Genomic DNA, 21,099 nt, shown 5'->3' with positions numbered 1-21,099 from the left:
AGTATAAAAAGTAGTGTTGAAGGGATTTTTTATAGCAAGAGTCTCATTAAACGTAATTTTTTCCACTGAAAGTTCCAGGAATTCCCTCTGTGTGAATAGTGTACACATAGCATAAAAGCTCACTGGGATTTTGGGTTTTAAGTGATATTTTCTAAGCAGTATTCCATGTATCCTTTGCCAACACCTCCATGAAATGGCCACACACACACACACACACACACACACACACACACCCCAAGCCATAGAGAAAGATGAAGACCAGACAACCAAAAATATCAAAGACAGGCACCACCTACAATGAGAATGTGTGAGAAATCCTTGGTAAAGGCAGGGGGACTTGCTAACATGTCATGGGAATTGCGGTTTTCATTTACTCCAGTCATTCAGAGTATCAAAGAATCAGGCAGGAGGGTTATCACTGAAATAAACTCTAGGCATAATATTTTTACGACAACCAATTAAACAATAAAAGAATAAGAAGGCTATATAGTTGAGTAATAATTAACATTGGAGTGAAGAGGCCTCTAAAATCACATGAACAAAGGCGGAAACCCAAAGGGAACATTTGATCGTTTGATGTCATAGAAACCAGAAATGTCTGTATATCAAAGACACCACACACAAAATATAAAGGCAAGACTAAACTGGTAAAAAAAAAAAATATATATATATATATATGTGTCATATAATGGGAAAGGGTTGAATTTTAAATACAAGAATATTTATAAATAAGAAAAACATAACAGAAAAGGTAGACAAGCACATGAACAGGTGGTTCACAAGAGAAGAAAGTCAAATCATGAACAAATACCCAGTCATAATAGTAACCTGCAAATCTGAACAGGTGTGCTTTTCCTGGGGGGTGGTCTTTTATGTTGGCAAAGATTGAGAGGAACCATAGTGTCTACTGGGTGTGTGAGGTGAGGAAGCTCACACTCATTTATTGTTGTAAATGGGTGCAACTCTTCTGAAGGGCAATTTGGTTGTACTTGTCAAAACCTTGAAAAAAGGCATCCCCCTTGGTGGTGTCTAAATATTTTTGAGCTTGTTCATCGCAGTATAGTTTTATGTCATGGGAAAGTGTTCAAGTTTCATGTTCAGTATGATGGTATGATCACTTTTCACTTGAAAAAGTGGTAGCGATCGTTATGTGCACTTTTTAAATGTCTTCTAGGTGCTATTTTGGGTTCCTAAATTTTGTAATGTGAATATGAATTTCAGAGGGAAGTAACTATTTATTTGAAAAATCTCTGCTATACGTGTAACAATATATACATCCTAGCAGCATCAAAATGCCACGTGCGTGGTCAAGCAGAGTGGCATGGGTAGTGCAGATTTTATACGAGTATAGCAGCTGGGCTGCAGGGCAGAGGCAGGACAAGGGGAGAGCTGGCCTCCTAGGGTGGAGGTTGGCCTCCGTTTGGAACAAAAAACTGGGTCTTTTGGAGGTCACATGCACTGCCTGAGAGAACTGCCTTTTAGGCTGTCCTTTTCCCTTCCAGATTCACTTTTCTTGGAAGAATACTTAGTATAGAAGAAGCCATGCATTAAACAACCTTGGGTATCACCAGAATTTGATTGATTGATTGATTCAATTAAAGACCAGAGATAAAAAATAAAACTCCTAAAATTTTACCCCTGTCCCAACTTGTTCCATAATATATTTCCCTAAAGCCCTGTGAAGGGTGAATCTCAGTCTTATGTTAAGACAGCAATATCACGGGGGCGTGTAGGTAAATAAGTGGGTATAAAATTCTTTTCTTGTTTTACTTCACGATTTTCCCAGAAACAAAGTTTTCTATCATCAGTGTTTTGTTACATTGTCGACTCTGAACGTTATGTTCAATATCAAAACATTAATGTGGCTTTTTTTTTTCACTTGAGTAGGAGGTTGATATTATTCTGTGTTGTCAAGAAAGGATGAAGCTGCATTTGGACAAGGCCATTGCCCAACTGGCGTAAGAGTTTTTACCTCTCTATATAGTTGAAACTCTATCATGAAACTGTACTTCCACGCTTCCCAATCAGATTTCTCTTAGCTTCTTATGTAAGGATTTCTTATACATGGACACACATCCGCATGCCCATACACGTTTTTATTTAGAAGGTAAAATGAGTACTTGGGGTACTTACTTTAAACTTTTATTTAAAGAAATAAGTTTTGCAATGCTTCAGAAAGGATTTTTATCCAACCTTGAAGTGTGGCTAAGGTTACTTTTAACTCAAAAGACTTTTATTCTTTGATAAGAGATAGACTTGTACACGTGCAGCCCGACAGCTGGAAAAGCGATGAACTGTGGCACACTTTTATATTTACTTTCCACTTCTCCTTAAAAACTCAGCCTTCTCCTCCGGTTTCTCGGCAACCCTGGTACGTGGTCCTTGGTGCTGTGATTACACCACTGCATTCACTGCATCCATTGCACTGTAATTGTTCACCCATCCTACTCTCTAGCAGAATACAAATTCTTCTTCTCTTGGCAATAGTAGACAGTAGGCACTTAATATTTATAGTGGGGGTTGGCGGCAAAGAATAATAATCAAAGGAGGGTTTGAAGCAATGATAACAGCTGTCAGCATAGAAAAAATATTGGCCGAGCCTGTCGCCTTATAGGACTAGGAACGTCAACGTTCATTTGGTGACGGCCATGGAAAGGAGTAGTGTTGAATATGTCACAGAGAGGAAATGATGATTCTGCCTGTACTGCTGTTGTCAGGGGTAGCGTGTGATGTAGCCAAAGGAATAGTGGTTCTAAAGGTGGTGGTTCTTTTTGCTCAGTCTGCTGACCATCAAGATTGATGCTATGAAGGTCGGTGAGATTCAGATGGCTGAGTTCTCTCTCAAGCTGTCATTGGAAGGGCTCCTTAATTCAGAAATTGGTGAGGATAGCTGAGGATTGGCTAAGGATGCTCTAACATGGTTACTGGGCTCGGTCCAGCAAAGGTGATGGGAGGAAGGTTTTCAGCTCCACTTGTCTTGAAGGAACAATTAAGGAAGGAACATGAGATGGGCTTGGATCTCAGCTGAGAATGGAATCTCATTAGAGACCAACATGGAGGCCTAGATCTCTCCCATCTTGGGCTCTAAGATGGTGCATGGATAGAAGGCCTTCCTAAGGAGGCTCTGAGGTCAGGTCAGAGGAGGTCAAGGGTGTCAGCCCAAGAGAGGAAGCCTGGGGAGCATCATGGTCCCACACCACAGATGAGAAAGACCTAAGAATCCCAGAGTTTCAACCCAGTAACCTGAACTCGGAAGCAGCAGGGATGCAGCTTCCTCTCCTTTCCTCCTCTGCACACACACGCTGATTTAGAATTCACAAAATGCAGATGACCTGTGTACTGCTACCCTCATTTCCACTTTACAAACAACAAAACAAAGAGCTTTGACAGGTCAAGTGACTTAGCTGAAGGCACAGGCCAATTTAAGGAGGATCAGCCCTTCGGTTCCACACAGGCTTTCCTGGGTGGCTCCTCTATGCCAGGGCCTTTTTCGGGCCCCGGGAGTAGAGAAATGTCTAGGATCATCCAGTTCTCTGGCTTTTTCACATGCTCTCTGTATGCGATTGCCCAATTTTTATTTCTAGCCCAGACCTTTCTCCCCAATTCCAACAACCCACTTGGTACCTCCGCTTGGATGTTTAATGGACACTCAGACGTAAAGCAAGGCCTGCTGTCTTCTCCCCCAGCCCTCCATCCCACCCATAGATTTGCTCACCTCTGCTGATGGAATCCTGCTGTCCCAATGGCTCACCTTTGGCTTTTTTTTTGCTCCAGAGCCTGTGCTCTTTATTTATTTATTTTTTAACATCTTTATTGGAGTGTAATTGCTCTACAATGGTGTGTTAGTTTCTGCTGTATAACAAGTGAATCAGCTATACATATACATATATCCCCATACCTCCTCCCTCTTGCGTCTCCCTCCCTCCCACCCTCCCTATCCCACCCCTCTAGGTGGTCACAAAGCACCGAGCTGATCTCCCCGTGCTATGCGTCTGCTTCCCACTAGCCATCTATTTTACATTTGGTCGTGTATATAAGTCCTGGTTCCATCTTTAAAGCATCTCCAGACTCTGAGCATTTCTCACCTCCTTCACTGCCGCCCCGTTGGTCCAGGCCACCACCATCTCTCACCTGGGTAGCCTCACCGGTCTGCTCATGGGGTCTCTCTGTCCCCTGCAGTCCGTTCTTAACCCCACACCAGAATGATCCTTTAAGATTGTAAGTCGGTGGTCTCTCACTCCACTCAGAGGAAAACCTGACATATTCCAATGGGCAGCAAGGTCTGGTTCTCCCTCTGCAAGTCTTGGTATCACCTGCTTGAGGAGGGTCCTACCCTGGCCATCCTATTTAGAATCATCGCTCACACTCCTGGCCCCCTTTTTCCTGCTTTGTTTTCTGCATTGTTCTGCTTACAAACCACAGGATTTGCTTATTCCTTATGGGGACTGCCTGTCACCCCCCGTAGGATGTGAGCTCCTCTAGGGAGGTGACGTGTGCTTTGTCCGTGATGCATCCTGGCACAGAGTAGGCACTCTGTAATGATATGTGGAATGAACTATGCCACAAGTCAGGGCGTGGCTCACCTGTCACCCACGCCTGCCCTACCGGCGTGTCTCTTTGGGACTGAGCTGCCTGCTGGGTCCTCTCTCTGCATGGCAGGGCAGGAATGCCAGGCATCTCAGAGCTCACCAAGTCCTCTTGCTTCCCAGGAGGGTTCTGGCGGGAGCGGGAGGCCGGGGGCTGCCAATTCCTGGCCTCTTTCCACACGCTGACTCCTGCAGGGGAGGTCCATTTTGACCCTCGGTTTCTACCTCCAGGCCTGGCACAACTGCAAAGTGAGGTCATTTACAGCTGGAGGGAGGCTGGCTGTGAATACCTCCTAACTTCTCAGGGAATTGCACTCTAGGAATGGAGGAGAGAGGGGTTAGGACGTAGCTGAGGAAAAGGAAGAAGGAAAGGGAGGCACAGATGTGGACAGATTGCTCCAAACCAGTGTCCTGTCTGCAGCAGTTTGGGTACTAGGAAGATGGGCCCCAGCCTGGGGGAGCTCCAGATACCAATTTCTGTGTGTCTGCACGTCTCATGCCCATGGAAGGGACAGTGTGGGCAGGGCTCTCATCGCCCACATGTAGGGACAGCTCCAGGGGAAGCTGCTTTTAATGGAGAAGTTGGACATCGTGGGAAGGAGGAGAGACCCAGAGAGCAGTCATGGGTGCGCGTGGGGGGTGGAGGTGGGTCCCCACCCCGAAGGGCCGTCATGCTTCCTCCTGTGACGTTGTTCCCTTAGCCTGAAGCTCTGTCTCCCCTCTGTGTTTTAGAGCCAACAGAGCTTCCCAGCACGAGCTGGAGAAGGACCTGAGTGACAAGCAGGCGGCTTGCCGCATCGACGATAAATGCCACCACCTGCGAAACACGTCGGACGGCGTCAGCTACTTCTGCGGAGTGGAGCGGGTGAATGCCATGTGAGTAGGGCGCGTGCCGCCTCTGTGATTTCCATGTCACTTAATTCATTCTCTCTCCTTTCAAAAGGATGCAGCGCACAGGTAAATCGGAGATCCTGGGAGGATGCGGAAAGGTAAGAGGCACCTGCGATGGACAGGTCGTCAGTAAGCACGGTGTTCTGCAGACACTTGCATCCTGCTGTAATCTTTTGTAGAAGAATATTCATTGTTTATATTTCTAACTGTGAAAATAGCACCTGCTTGAGGCACAAGAACCTAGAAAACACAGTTTAGCACAAAGAAAATAAAATGTTACCAATGTATTGGATGCCCTGGACGTGGGCCCGGGGTGGGAAGTACAAGCTGAAAAACAGCTGAATGTTGAATAATTTGTTTCCACTCTTTCTTACACCTGCCCCGTCCGTGGTTTCTTTGCCAGGCCCCTGGATACGATCTTGGGTTCATGCTCTTTTCTCTATGAGAGGGCCTGTCTTTCCGCATCTTGATAACCCTGCTATCTTTCTTTACCATCTTATAAAAATGGTCCTGTCGCTTTCACATCTCTTTGGAAAATAGTGGCATAGAACATTAAAAAAAATCAACTTGATTGAGGTGAAATTCACCTATGCTAAAATGCATTTGGCGTTAGTGTACATTTTGATGAGTTTTAACAAATTTCTATGCCTATGTAACTGTAACCATATCCACACTCATGGCCCCTCCCCCTTTTAAAGGGACTCCCTTTAAAGCTCCCTTTAGGGCTGGTCACCCCAAAGCAGACCCCCTCTTAGCTCTTCTGTAATAGGAGCAGCAACGGGTACCAACTTTGTCATTCAGATTCTTCAGGTGTGAATCAGATTCAGACCCTCGGTCCTAAGTGGTCCCCATGAAGTGCCTCTTACTTAATTTGAGGAGAGCAGGAAGCATCTTCCTTTTCTCCTTCTGGGGTGGACGTGGTGGGGCGGGTGGGCTGGGATCAAACCACACACACTCTGACCACTTGGTCCTCCATAAAGGGCCTCATCTATTTCCAGCATGAACTCTTAGCCGTCTCTTGTAGGGTGTCAGGGTATGGAACAGATAGGATGTTATTTTTGGTCATCATGGCCTGAGCTAAAACCCTAATCGACAGTAAGAGTCTCATTTGACATCCTATTACACCATCAAGCAAAGAAACCACACAGAGAGGCCCAATATTAACAATTTACCGTCAGTCCTTCCAGTATTCTTCCACTCGTGTAGATATCGATTTATATTTTTAAAGATTGGTATCACGCATGTGCTGTTTGTATAGCCTGTCTGATTTTTCACTTCAGGATATGTCAAATACATTGTTTGTGAAAATATTCTTCTACAGCGTGAGTTTGCATGCTGTATGGGTTACTTTTTAAAAGGTACCATAATTTACTCAAATTTTTCTTTACTTTGGGACATTTTAGCGTGTTTCCAGCGTTTCAGGGATTGGCATAAACACTGCTAAAAATGAATCTCCTTACCTGTACATCTTTGGGTTATTTCCTTAGGATCAATTTCTGAAGTGGATCGATACAGAGATTAGCATGACGCTTGCGCAGTGATGGTGTGCCAGTTCAGGAAGCATTCTGTATTTTTAGTCCGGGGATATAAAGTACAGCATGGTGACTTGTTAACAATACTCTATTGCATAGTTGAAAGTTGCTAAGACAGTAGATCTTAAAAATTCTCATTCAAGAAAAAAGGTTTGTAACTGTGTGTGATGGTGGATGTTGTCAGCTAGGCTTCCTGTGGTGACCATTTTGCAATGTACCCATAAATCAAATCATTATGTTGCACACCTGAGACTAATATAATGTTATAGTAGATTTCAATAAATTAGATTTCAATTAGATTTCAATAAAAACACTTTCTAAAGTGGAATTTCTGAGGTATGCACATTTGCTCTCCGGCATGGCCGTACCCATTCAACTTTCCTACCTGCAGGATGAGAGAATCTTTTTCTAAACATGCTCACCAGAAAATTATCATTCTCTTCATTCTTTGTTATTCTGACAAAGCGTTGTTAATATGTTGTTGTTTTCATTAGTACCACTTTGATTAGTCCTGAGGTTGAATATTTTTTCGTAACGCTTATGGGGCCGGTGAGACACACATTTCTAATGAATGGACGTACTCATACCCTTCACCGATCCCCTCCCCCGCCCCTGCACATTGGCAGAGGACTTAATCTATGCTGCGGATTTACAGAGAGAAAGCACTCAAACAAGGAACAATTAAGAAAATTTTAAAAGAAGCTTTGCTCTGATGTTTACACTTCATGCAGTAAAACCAGGATCAAGTGATTTGGGGTTTTTTTCTTTCTCAGGACGAACGGTTGTCGACAGAAAATCTAGGCTGATTCATCATCGTTTCCATTGTCTGGGTCTATTTCTTTTTTCTTCAGGGTCTCAGTGCCCGAGTCCTGGGCCAAATTTACCCACGACAATATTCTTCGCTCCCAGAGCGAGCGAGCTGCCTCTGCGAAACTAAGAGACGACATCCAGAACCTCCTGGTGGTGACAGCCAACGAGATGTGGAATCAGTTCAACAAAGTGAACCTGGCTTTCACCAGCCGCATTGCTGAGACTGCAGATGCTAAAAATAAGATTCAGATTCACCTCGCAAAGGTAAGCCAAGCACTGGGAGGCCCCCGCAGCTGACCTGGATAGGTAGAGCAGGGGGCCCTGGGACCACAGATCTCTACTGTAAGGCACATGACTTCCTGGCCATACAGACTAAGAAAAATGAAAACTGGTACAGAGTGCACCATTTATTTTAGCCAGGTAGCTAGGTGTCAACATGAAATTGGAATCCAACGTGAATTGGAAATGGGAACACAAAGAATGCACTATGTCATGAAAGGTTCCTAGTATTTAATAGAAACAAAAATATTACTATTAACGTTCAATGAATCACCGTATGTAACTAGGAAGTGAATTTATTATTAGAACATATGGTAGGGATGTTTTCTGTTAAATTATTTCGGGCCTTTTTTTCTGGAATACAAAACCAAATACAGGCGACTATTAAGTGGTTCAAAATGTTTCTGATATTGAACTTTTTAAAGTGTTTTATGAGGACAATAAGATGGAAGATTTAGGCAGAATTCATGGGTTTCAAGATAAACAAGGTGCTCTTGCTTTTTTTACTATCGGTCTTGGAGTCCTTGTTATTTCTGTGGGTTATGCTGCATATAGTTTTCTGGTTTTGTTTCTTAATTTAATTTTTATTTTATACTGGGGTATAGTTGATTTATAATGTTGTGTTAGTTTCAGGTGTAGTGGTTCAGTTATCCGTATATACATTCTTTTTATTCCTTATATACATTTATTATTATCTATTTTATATATATATAAATATATATTATTATTATTACTTATATACATTCTTTTTCAGATTCTTTTCCAATACAGGTTATTGCAGAATATTGAGTAGTTTCACTTCTCTTTTTAAGAAGCTTACCATGTTGGCTCTGTTGCTCTCAGGAGATATTATCCTATCGAGGACACTGTGTTTTCCCAGGCTGCAGTAGTTTACCTTTCCTTCTCATGGTGTCTTCTCTGGGCGATACACATTTGTTGGGTCAGACAGCTTCTACATCCAGCGAAGGGAAGAGAGAAGGATAAAACGTAGTTTTTGTCCCAGGAAGCTTATATTTGTGGAGAAGGTGCGCGTAACGTGAAAAGCGCATGCACGATGAGAAACAATAGAACACGACAGATCACCGTTGCCAAATAGCCAACACAGAAATCGTTCTGGGAGTTTGGAGGAAGAAGTGAGCATTCAGGTGGGGCAGCATCATGAACAAAGCCTCGGGAGGTATAGCCAATCAGAGGTTGAGTCAGGTCCGTAAAGAGACCCTCTGGCTGGCGCAGACGGTGTGTGTCCCTAGAGAGACAAGCTTGGAAAGGCAGGTGGAGCCAGGCCGTGGAAGTCATTGATGGGCAGGCGTCCCCTGGGCAGTGAGGGGCCACCTAAAGGCCTTTTATCGATAGAAGGCTGACACGATGGAGTCCCTTTGCTCAACAAAGTTTTGTTTACTACTGTATTGGTTTGCTCTGGCTGCTGTAACAAAGCCCTACAGACTGGGTGGCTTAAACAACGGAAATTTATTTTCTCCCAGTCCTGGAGGCTGAAGTCTGAGATCAGGTTATCCGTGGGGTTGCTTTCTCCGGAGGCCTCTCTCCTAGGCTTGTAGACGGGCGCCTTCTCCCACACCATCACGTGCTCTCTTCCCTCCATGCCTGTCTGTCTCCTAATCTCTCTTTATAAGGACACCAGTCAGATTGGATTAGGACCAACACTAATGACCTCATTAAAGAACTTCATTAGCTGTTTAGAGGTTCTACCTTCAAATACAATCACATTCCGGGATCTGGGGGTTAGGACTTCAACATATGGATTTGGGGGGGTTGAGGAGGATAGAATTCAACTCATAACAGCTACATTGAAGGTGCTGTGCCAGGGGCTTTGGGGTGTACACAGATGATGACTCACTGACCCTGCCATCTTGTGTCTTGTGTGAGACAAGACACGTACGTAGAAAATGATAAGTTCCATCAGAAAAGTGCAGAAAGAACCCTTTGGAGCTACAGATAAAAGGTTCAGTTTGTTTAGCAGAAGAGCAGTTATTTCCAGTGGTGAGAGATGGGGGTGGCTTCGTGGAGCGGGGAGCCCTTGAGGGTGGCCTTGGTGATAGAACAGTGTAATGATTTTCAGCAGGTGGTTGAAAGCTTGGAAGAGAGGGCAAAGCTTAACTGACAGGTGAAAGAGTTCCTGGCTTTCACAAGTGCTGAAGCTGTGTGGTTACAGGAGGTCTCTGCAGGGAGAAAGGAGGTAGCAGAGAAGGGGTCAAGGGCAGCACCTTGCACTGGAGTGAGGAGAAGGAGTTAGAGACAAAATCAGGGATTAGGATAGCAGTTGGCCAGAGAAGTAAGCAAGGCGGGGGTTTCAAGGGGAGGGACACTCCGGAGAGGCCTCATCATTGACTTTGAGTGCGTGGTCTCACCAGAGCAACCAGGGCCAGAGACAGGATACGGGGGCCGCTGGGAGGTTAGGTGGGTGGCACGTGGAGGGAGTAGGCGAGGCCACTGCTGAGTCCATGTGGCTGTGAACTTGAGGAGAGGCTGGGAAGGTACCAGCTGGAGAGGACCCAGGGGGATTGGATGAGAGCGTGGTGGGGAAGGCATGAGGGTTCAAAGGAATTTGGGTGATGGTTGGCGGGCATCTCCAGGCCACAGGAAAGCGGCTGAAGAAGAGGGACTAGTGGGGGGGTGTGGAGACCCGGGGGGGGCAGAGGTCAAGGTGTAGGCGAAGGAGAAGGCAGGGTTTTCAGAGCACAAGAAGGGGGCTTGCTTGTCAGAAGAGGAAGACGAACCAGGGAGGGATTCAGGTTTAGGTAACCGGGGGACTTCTTTAAGGAGAGAAGAATATAAAATTGGGGTTACCAGATTATGAGCTCCTCCCTTGCAAGTGAGACACCAAAGCTTGACCTCGATTTGCCTCAAGGCAAATCCTCTCCTAGCAGGAAAACCTCTCTGAGATTAGTGAGGAGAGGCAGCGGGGCGATAAAGAAGCAAGGATGCCCCGACGTGGGCGGGAAGCGGGGACCCTCGAAGCTGCTGGCCTCCCTTTTCTCGGAGTCACGTGCAAATGTGTATCAGTAAATATCTAACAGCCGGTGATCTGAGGGAAAAGGAGAAAGCGAGCTCGGATTTGCGGCATTCGCCCATTTCTGTGGCCTAAGTGCTCGCACGCTGAGTCGGGAGGAGATGCTCTCCAAAGGGTGGGAGCAGGTGCCGCACCTCCCACCGCGGGTCCCGGGATGGGGCTGGTGGGAGGAGGCCCTCAGACAATCCTCCTTCCCGTCAGGGGGAGGCCCGGCCACCGATGCACGGGTCGGGGAGCAGGTTGTTGAGGGCCCGGCACCAAAGCCCTGGGCGTTTGCTTCTCCTGGTACAGACCCTGCAGGAGATTTTCCAGACGGAGATGACCATCGAATCCATCAAGAAAGCCATCGAGGACAAGTGCGCCTTCCTGAAGGTGGCTCAGACCAGGCTGGATGAGCGTACGCGGAGGCCCAACATAGAGCTCTGCAGAGACACGGCTCAGCTGCGGTGAGCGAGGGAGAGGCGACGGGGGAAGAACCAGGTGGGGGTCACGGTGATGGGGAGGGGGGCGCCCTCAGGGCCAGCTCGGGCTCCTCTGGGGAAACCCCCAGGCTGCCGGCAGCTCTGAGCTCCTGCGGCTCGTCCACCAGCACACGGGGATGTAGAGCGGCCTAGTGATGGTCACGGTGCTAGAGCCTCCTTTAAAGTGTCAGTAACGGGGTTCGTGTTTAACAGCCCGGAGTTTCGGTTTGGGATGATGAAAAGTTCTCGAGATGGAAGGTGGTGATGGTTGCCAAGTTTGTGAATGTACTTAATGCCAGGAACTTAAGAGCTGAGATGGTAAATTTTGTGTTATGTCTATTTTACCGCGACTAAAACAAAAAGGAAATGACATCAACACTACACACAAGAATAGTGGTAACACTTAGCCTCATCCAGGGGGTGGAGGTGGCGTTGGGCTCCTTTGCACCTCCCTGGAGTGTCCCGAGTTTCCAGATCCCCTGTCTCGGAAACAGTACAGAGGTTGGCCGCTGTGTGTGTCCGAGTGCCCCTGACTCATCGGAGGAGGGACTTTGGGTACCACCTCCCCCCACCCCGTCTGCTTGCTCTCACCGTCGCTCTCATCCGCTTCGTTGGGTGCTTCATTCCTGCTCTCGTCGTTAAGAGCATCCTCAGGACCCCCTAACCCCGATGGCTCATTTCAGCTCATTTCAGTTTGTTCTGTTCTTGATAGAAATTGAAAGCAGCTGGTCAGCATCAAGCATCCCCCACATGTACACGGTGGGAGGGATCTGACACTACACTTCATCTTCTGGACACTAGGTGTATTTTCTCCTTATTTTTAACTTGGAAGATTCCTTTCAGGATGGGCTTGAATGGAATTGGCCGCCCTCCCACCCCCATTCTGGCTTTGTTTCCAACTTCTCAGTACCTGCCTATCTGCCTCTTTCTGGATCGTATCATTGCTGTGCTTAGGTCTTGAAACACTTTGTGCAGAAGCAAATGAAATTTATAGCAACTGGAGGGACGAAGCGGCAGCGCTTGAACTGGAGCAGTGGGAGAGACCACTCGCCTTGTAGTCTGCCTGGTCCACGACTGAATTCCCTTATATCCTAGGGACAAAGCGACTTGGAGCTCTTACCCAGGGAACAAGCGGTGGGGTGAGGCTGTGAAGGAAATTTCGGGTGGTCTTTGTGAGGCCAAGAATGAGGAAGATGATGATAAAGGTGGTGATGGTGACAATCACAATAGCTGTTGTCATTTATTGATCTTATTCTGTGCCGGGCACTGTCCTGCACACTTTACCTTATGCATTCTCTTCAATTTACAAATAAGTAAATGGAGGCAGAAGCGGGCTGAGTGACGGTGACCCAGCTGGCAACTGCTGGGAGGAAGGAGGGACATAGTTAGAATCCTTGCCCATCTCCCTGCTGAGCTCCGTTCAAACAAAGCAGCAATTTGCCTCTGCTTCCCCATGGTTCATCGTATGGGGCCTTTGCCTCCCCGCCGTCCTGTACCTACGCTCATCCGGCCTTCCCAATGCCCCCATGGGATGGGTCAGCAAAGCAGGTGCTGTATCCTCATCTCACTCTCACAGAGGATAAAACAGAGGGTCACAGAGGAGACGTTACTGCAAAACACCCTCCATGGGCAGCACGCGTGTTGTCTGTGTCGGATGCTAAGAGGTGTGCTCTAGAATAGAGTCAAATGGCCTTCTTCTCCCACAGCAGCTGTGTTTCTCCTGGTGGAGCTGTCGTCTGGGCCATCACCATGGAGGAGGTCACCCAGGCCACATGTTTCTCCGAGTGGGTTCCACAGAACCCCTACTCACACACAGCCCATCACTGAGGTGAAGCGGCCCGCCACTCTGGAGGCAACCAGTCTGAAGTATCTATTTATTACAGGAACCTGGTAGTGGGATCACACCCATTTGGCCAGTTAGATTAGATCATGAATTGTGGTTTTATGCAAATATCATTGGGAGAAGCGGAGCTGAAGTTTCATGCTCTGACAATTTCTGCGGAGTCATCAAAAGTAGTGACGGGGGACTTCCCTGGTGGCACAGTGGTTAAGAATACGCCTGCCAATGCAGGGGACACGGGTTCGAGCCCTGGCCCGGGAAGATCCCACGTGCCGCGGAGCAACTAAGCCCGTGCGCCACAACTACTGAGCCTGCGTTCTAGAGCCCACGAGCCACAGCTACTGAGCCTGTGAGCCACAACTACTGAAGCCCGCGTGCCCAGAGCCCGTGCTCCGCAACAAGAGAAGCCACCGCAATGAGAAGCCCGCGCACCGCAACAGAGAGTAGCCCCCACTCGCTGCAACTAGAGAAAGCCCGCGAGCAGCAACGAAGACCCAACGCAGCCAAAAATAAATAAATAAATAAATTTATCAAAAGGAAAAAAAAAAAAGTAGAGCCGGGAAGAGAGAAATTGTCCGGGCTGCCATCAGACCAACACAGGGTTGCTTTTCAGAAGGGTTTTGAGTCGTGGTCGAATTTGACTTTGCAGTTATCAGACAATGAGGCATTCACAGCTGCTTCTGAGAAGCTGAATGATTTTTCCTCTTTTCTCCCCCTTCACGGCTAAACAGAATTTGCTTTTCCTTTACTTCCTGTCGACCCTGCAGTGTGTCTATTTCCTCTGCTCCTTTACTGACTGCAGGACAAAACCTACTTTTGTTTCCGTAAAGATTTCTTGTTAAAATATCGTTGCCAAAAATATGGTCCTAGAGGAACAGCAGTGGAATTTAGGATTGTTATTGAGGGAGGAGGGGATTATTTTTCTTACTCAACTCATCATTCTGAAAGCAGCCCTTTGGCTGTCTAGATGAAGAAAACACAAGGACCATAAACTCAGGGGAGCGAGGACAGAGAAAAAGTGCTGTTTCCATTTCAAGACTTTGATTTGCATTTGAACTTTTTCTAAATGGGTGCTTTCAAGAACAATTCTAAACATTCTTGGCATCCTTGAGGGCAGGCCAGACCAGGCTCTGCTTTACTTAATCTTGATATATTTTTTTCAGACGACGGTAGTTTTATTTGTATTTGAATGCAAACTGTTTTTTCGGTTCTGTAATTTCCCCCCAAATGAGTGGTTTCAGCAGAACGGCTGTCTGCCATCTGCCAAGAATAAGGAAACTGAGAGTGGAACGTGGCCTTCAAAGAGGAGGAGAAACGTATTTCTAACGGCGAAAGTTGAGGGAGGTGTAGTATCTCTGAGCTGCCTTCACACAGCGATGGGAAAGCCAGGATGTTAGCTGCCTGCATTCTAAGTATCTGGAATTGCTTTTTAAAAAAATTGGTATTTTAATGTGTCCTTTTTCAGAAGAGCCCTCACAGATAAATTTTCCACTAGACTAACGTTTGGCTGTCAGGAGTGAAGACTCGCACGTCACCCTGCTCCGTCCCTACCTTTGGGTTCAGAGTTCCTTTTGAAGCGGTGAAAACAGCTCAGGGAAGGCTGGGAGACGAGAAGCAGGCCAGTGTGATTATAAACCACTCACCCTCATAAATCCCGTCACCGGCCGTGTCCGACAGCCTCTCTGAAGATCTGTGTCTTTGCTAGTGGTATTGTATACCCTGGGATCTTCAAAAAAGAAACTTACTTTTTAAATCCAGCCTGACCTAAACAACAACAAAATATGCCTTTAGCTCAGTTCTCAGATGCTGTGTTTACAGATCTCAGGCCAGAGGAAACTTCCACACTTAAGTTTAATTCCTTCCCTCCCCCACTAGAAGTAAGAAGACCGTTCAGGCTCTAAGATGAAAGGAGATGCACGGTGTGGGTGTGTTTTCACGGCTTGTTGTTGCATCCATGAGCCTTTTGGGGGTGCTCTGCGGTGCTCCCCACCTCGGGCTGGCTGCAGGTGGCTCCCTCTGGCCTGTGCTCCCTCTTCATCACCTGGGGTCTGCTCCTCGTTCCTGGGAGACGCTTGACTTGGACTTCCGGGCAGCTTCCTACCTCCCATCATGGGCTGCATCTCCTAGGACACAGAAGTTGGTCCCCATCCATCAAGGATTTTCTGTGCCCCTGTCAACTGCAGGAGGGGCTGTGGATGTCACTTTCCCGGACCCCATGGCCGGCAGGGAGACGTAGCACACAGGCCACGACAAGCACCCTGAGGGCCACAGAAGGGCTGGCGCTCTTGGAACACACGACATCGACATCGGGCAGCGAACTAGTCCCAGGGCTGAGGGAGGGACTTCCCTAAGAAGGGTCTGTCCAGCCGGGCTTTGAGGATGGCGTAAATTAGCGGGATGAAGAGTGGAATAAGAGCATCGTGGGCTGAGGGGACGGCAAGGGGGAGACCCTGAGGTCAGACACGGAGCAGGGACATTCAAGGACTTGCCTGCACAGTGGAGAGGAAGGGCGCAGGGGCACGGGGAGACAGGTACCGCAGATTTTTACATTTTTACCTAGGGGTGTGAGGAAGAGGGTGGGGTCAGGGATGATCAGAAGACCTTCGGTTCCAGCATCCGCAAGGATGACGTCACCATGGCCTGAGATGGGGAAGGCAGGTGGCTTGGGGTGCTGGTGATTCATCTGCTCTGTACCCCACCTTGGTGTGGGTGGGCCCCTGGCGGGCATACCCACCAGGGAGGGTGTGTCCAGAACGTGGGCCTGCAGGGCGGTCCTGGGGAGTCTCCAGACCCCCTTCATTTGTCCACTGTGGCCTCGGATGGAGATGTGATGTTTGCCCCGTCGCGGTGTCGGTCCAGCCGAGGCACTTCAGGTAACCTCTCTGAGTTCAAGACCAAAGAGACTTCAAGTCCCTCAAAATTGTGTTTCCTTTTTGGAAACTATTTATTGTTTTCTTTCTGACTTTAAGAACTGTATCTGTTCGTGATAGAAAATCAGAAAATGAAATAAAAAATAAAAATCATCATCAGTTCTCCTTGCCGTTGAGGGATAACCGTGGTTGCCACCAGGCACGTTAACAAAATTGTGATCACGCTGCATGTAGAGTTCTCTATCCTGACTTTTTCAACCAACATTGTATTCTGAGTTTCCTTCCCCAAGGCAAAAACAAATTCTTGTTTAAAAAGTATTGCCTGCATAGTATTCCATCGTCTGACTACGTGTCCGTTATCATCAGGATCTTGTTTCCTCTTGTTCTCTCATAATAATACTCAGTACAGGATAACACAATGAAGGCATTGTTCCTTTATCGTTTTCTGTCAAACTTTTCACTTTGTGTAAATTCACAAGTAAGAGAGAGACACGCTCTGATTTTAAAACAAATTCAAACAGTACAGATCCATATGGAGTAAAAAACAAGAGCCTCTTTTCTTCCCTCTCCTCTCCCCCCCCCAAGCACCCCCCCAACCTCAACCAGCAGCTGCTGATTTGGTGCAACTCCTTAAATACATTTACAATTTGTCCTTTACGAAAAGCAGGGGGCGGAGGGTTTTGAGTAGAGACGTTGTGGCTTTGGTGCCGTCTTAAATGAATATTCTGTGAGAGCTAATTTTGGGCCTGACACTATTTTGGTTCTTGTGGTAGGGTTGCCAGATTTTGCAAATTAGCGGCCAGGTAAATATGAATCTCAGATAAACGACGAATAATTTTTTAGTATTAGTATATCCCCAATACCGCAAGGCATCTTTACACAGAAAACACTTATGGTAAGTAAAAATACTTGTAGCGAATACTATTCAGCCTTAAAAAGGAAGGAAATTCTGACACGTGCTACCACATGGATGAACCTTGAGGACATTATGCTGAGTGAAACAAACCAGTCACAGAAGGACAAATACTGGACGATGCCACTTGTATGAAGTACCTAGTGTGGTCAGATTCATAGAGACAGAAAGAAGAACGGTGGTTGCCGGGGGATGGGGGTCGCGGGGCGGAATAGGGGTTAGTGTCGAAAGGGGACAGAGCTGCCATTTTGCAAGATGAAAAGAGTTCTGTGGGTGGAGGGTGGTGATGGCCGTGTGACTGCCCATGATGCCACCAAACTGCACACTTAAAAATGGCTCCGATGGTAAATTTTATGTTGTTTATATTTTACCACAGTGAAAAAAATACTTGGACTAAAAACATACGTGTTTATCTGAAATTCAAATTTAACTGGGCCTCCTGTGTATTATCTGGGAGGCCTGCACTGTGGGGATGACAAATAGAAATGAGATGGTCTCACCCAGAGGGTCCAGGGCCGAGGCCAACTTCCCAGGTCTCTGCTTCTGGGAGCTGAGTGGGCGGGGCAGGAAATGGGACCCAGTTCCTTATTATGGCCACCGAGACTCCTGATTTCCTTCTTAGCTTCCTGGATAACTGTGAGTGGTATATAAACACATGTAGGCCGTCTGCCTGTGGGGAGGGCAGTTCATCAATCCCTGGGGCTCAGTTTCCTTGTCTGTAGAACAAGGAAGCTGGGCTTGTTGACCTCTGCCATTTATCTTCCAGTGGCAAAGGCTGTGAAGCTATAAAATGGTCTTGGTATAATGATTTCCACATGGTCTGGGTATTTTTCTAGGAGCGTGAAATCCTTTTCCGCCTGCAGCGACGTCCACACCCCTATTTGTTCACTGTCACTATTCTCTTTATAGTATGGTACATTTTAGTTAATTTCGTGCACACACCCACCCTCCCCCCACCCAACCAGTCTGCTGATAAATGAACATCCCCAACAAAGAAAACTTTAGCTCTGAATCACTGGGCAAAATTTGGTGAATTTGGAGTTGGTGGTTTCAACTGAGATAAGTTATTATCCTTACTATTGTCTTTTTAACCTGTTTAGTATTCTTTCTCTTGATTGACCACATGGTCCCACCCCTTGGATATTATTGGCCAAATCAGAGGGTAAAGGCGTCCTTGCTTAATCGCTCTCTGGGAGGAGAAAGAGTTTCTAAATATAAACACAACAGAAGAAATCACAAAGAAAAAGAAAGATTTAGCTAACTAAAAATTGAAATCTTATGTGTAACGAAATATAAGCTAAATTAAAAGGTAAAAAACAAATTAGAGAAAACATTTGCCACAAGCTTAACAGACCAAAAAAAAAAAAAAAAATGTAATATGCCTAAAACTTAAAGAACTTTTTGCCAAAGTTTAAGATAATTAGTAATACCCCAGTAGAAAAATGAGCAAAAGACAGGAAGAGGCAGTTCACGGAAAAATTGCAAAATGCCCAATAGACATTTAGGAAAGTTTCACTAATAATCAAAGAAATGAAAATGATATCAGTTAAAATAATTTGAGGAGGAGATGCTAGAGTTTTTACATGAAATGATGCCTTTTTTCCTTTCTGTCTTGAAAAATGTGTCATGTGTTTCATCATCAGCACAATCAGAACGGCAGCTTGTTTCATGGTTTACGTAGCTGATTTCATGAATTATCATTTTCATGTCCCATTAGGTTTTTGACGTTTCGATATTTACTCTGGAACCTTGGGGCATTGCTGGGGGGAGGGGCATTATAATTGGAGGAGTGCCCATTAACTAACCCCTCCCCCACGGTAGTTAACAGGTTGGGCTGAATTCTAGTCGCTGAATAAAGCTGGGTGTTCCCCTCTTCCTCACTATATAAACAGCTTTCAACGATAAAGTAAATGCATGAAAATTGAGCTCTTTCCATTTTCCCCATCTTTACTATTTAAAAAAACCAAATGTTTAAAAGTTTACCTTTTTAAATATTATAAGGTTTAATATTCGCGTGTATGCGCAATGCATGTATGAAAACTTGCTGGTGTCCCCTGAATATCCTTGGTGTGCCTTTTGGATCGTCCTGTTTGCTTTGCGGCTTTGCAGCGTGAAGTAGTTCTGAGGTTGATGTGACCGGTGGGAATTCACTAACCACACTCGGCGCCGGTGGAGCTGATAACCAGCGTGACTTCTGCTAACCTAACAGGTGCCTCTTCCCCACGCAGCCTGGTTAACGAGGTGTACGAGGTGGACGACACCATCCAGACCCTGCAGCAGCGCCTGAGGGACGCGCAGGACACCCTGCAGTCGCTGGTCCACACCAAGGCCACCCTGGAGCACGACCTGGCGGTCAAAGCCAACTCCCTGTACATCGACCAGGAGAAGTGCATGAGCATGCGCAGGAGCTTCCCCAGCACCCGGCGGCTGGTGGGCTTCTGCTAGGGCCCCCTCCCCGGACTAGGTGTGATGCTCCCCAGGTAAGGCGGAACCAGGGCGCCGCGCGCGCACGCACTTACACGAGGGCCAATCTATATTCACTTATTAAAGGATCGTATTTATAGACATGTGCCGCGGTCCTGTCTCGTAAAACCTTTCGTTTGCCTCCAAACCTTAGTTGCCGACGATTTACTAGGCCTCTGGGCCAGAGAAAAACAATCGATGTAATAGACAAGGTAAGAACCCTTATTTGTATTACTCTTGTATTCTCTGTGTAACATGAATGGGCTGGAAAGGAGCAATGTATTCTTTTCTGAGGCCGTGGAGGCAGGTGTCCCAGCAGGTGGGTTCTGAGAGAACAGGGAGAGGTCTCTGGAAGGTAGTAGTCGGGGATAGTTTGAGCGAAATCGAAGGTGGAAAAATAGAGAGTGCATTTGGACAATAGTAAGTAGACCAGTTTGGCTGTGATTCATAACGTAGGGTGTGTATGAAGAAACAGGATGGCTGAGACCCCTGGAAAGTTGCGGGGGGTGGGTTCAAGGGTAGGGGGAGTGATGGACAGCTCTGTGCAGGGACGTGGCCTTGTGAAAGCAATGACCGGGTAAGGAAAGTTTGAATTAGAGAGATGGCCGTGGAAACCAAGAGGAGAGAAGCACAAAGCATGTTACAACAAATCAGCAGAACTCGCTAACCTCACAGGCGAGTGAGCCCTGAGGGCCCAGGGTGACAAAAAGTTGCTGACTTTGGGTGGGCCGAAAAATGGGACATTGCTTACATTCTAGGAGGTCCTGTCTTATCTCAGGGGTTGCTTATTTTTTTAAAATAACTTTATTACAAATGAAAAACATTTGCTGATATCTGTTTTGGAAAATAGGGAAAAGACACACCCAGAACTCCTTGTAAATTACTTGCTGTCACAGCGCCCAGAAATAATCACTGAAGTTGGTCAGCATTTTATGGTATATGCTTTCAGTCCTTTTTCTGTGACAGTATATGTGTCTATAAAATTTATTTACATATGCAGTGTTTATTTACACATATGTATCATATGTAATGCTTATATTTAAATACATAATCTTGTTAGTGAAATGTGTGCAAACAACTTTAATATTTTGCTTAAGGAAGGTTCCTAGATCTGGAGTCGTTACATCAGAAGTCAGGCGCACATTGAAAAAGGCTTTTGCAGCGTAGTATCAAATTGACCTCCTGAAACTTTATGTCACTCAGCACTCCACCGCCAGCCTGTAAGAGGGCCTGTCTTTCTGCATCTTGATAATCCTGTGTTATCTTTCTTCACCAGCTCATCTTTAGTGAATAGTGGTGTAGAACATTGTTCACTGGACCTTGAATTTCTTCTGTCAGTTGCTAGTCCTTGTTATTTGCCTGTTTCCCCTGAGTATTTCTCTTTTTCTCATTTGTTTTCTAGAATTCTCTGTGTATCAGTCATGTG

At 46.3% G+C, this 21,099-nt stretch overlaps 1 protein-coding gene across 2 annotated transcripts in view; it reads left to right on the top strand.

Annotated features, from left to right (window-relative positions):
• The window catches only part of TEKT3 (tektin 3), a 33,788-nt gene extending 14,005 nt beyond the window's left edge, over positions 1 to 19,783 (top strand). For both annotated transcript variants that reach the window (XM_049702091.1, XM_049702092.1), the window contains exons 4-8: positions 1,888 to 1,958; positions 5,319 to 5,462; positions 7,861 to 8,083; positions 11,418 to 11,572; positions 19,439 to 19,783. In XM_049702091.1, the coding sequence (XP_049558048.1) occupies positions 1,888 to 1,958; positions 5,319 to 5,462; positions 7,861 to 8,083; positions 11,418 to 11,572; positions 19,439 to 19,655 (810 nt within the window). In that variant the 3' untranslated portion in view covers positions 19,656 to 19,783. The remainder of the gene's footprint in view (positions 1 to 1,887; positions 1,959 to 5,318; positions 5,463 to 7,860; positions 8,084 to 11,417; positions 11,573 to 19,438) is intronic.
• Positions 19,784 to 21,099: the final 1,316 nt, after the last annotated feature.

Source organism: Orcinus orca, chromosome 19, assembly GCF_937001465.1.
Source record: "Orcinus orca chromosome 19, mOrcOrc1.1, whole genome shotgun sequence".
Taxonomy (NCBI): Eukaryota; Metazoa; Chordata; class Mammalia; order Artiodactyla; family Delphinidae; genus Orcinus; species Orcinus orca.
This window is presented reverse-complemented; position numbering and strand designations above follow the sequence as displayed.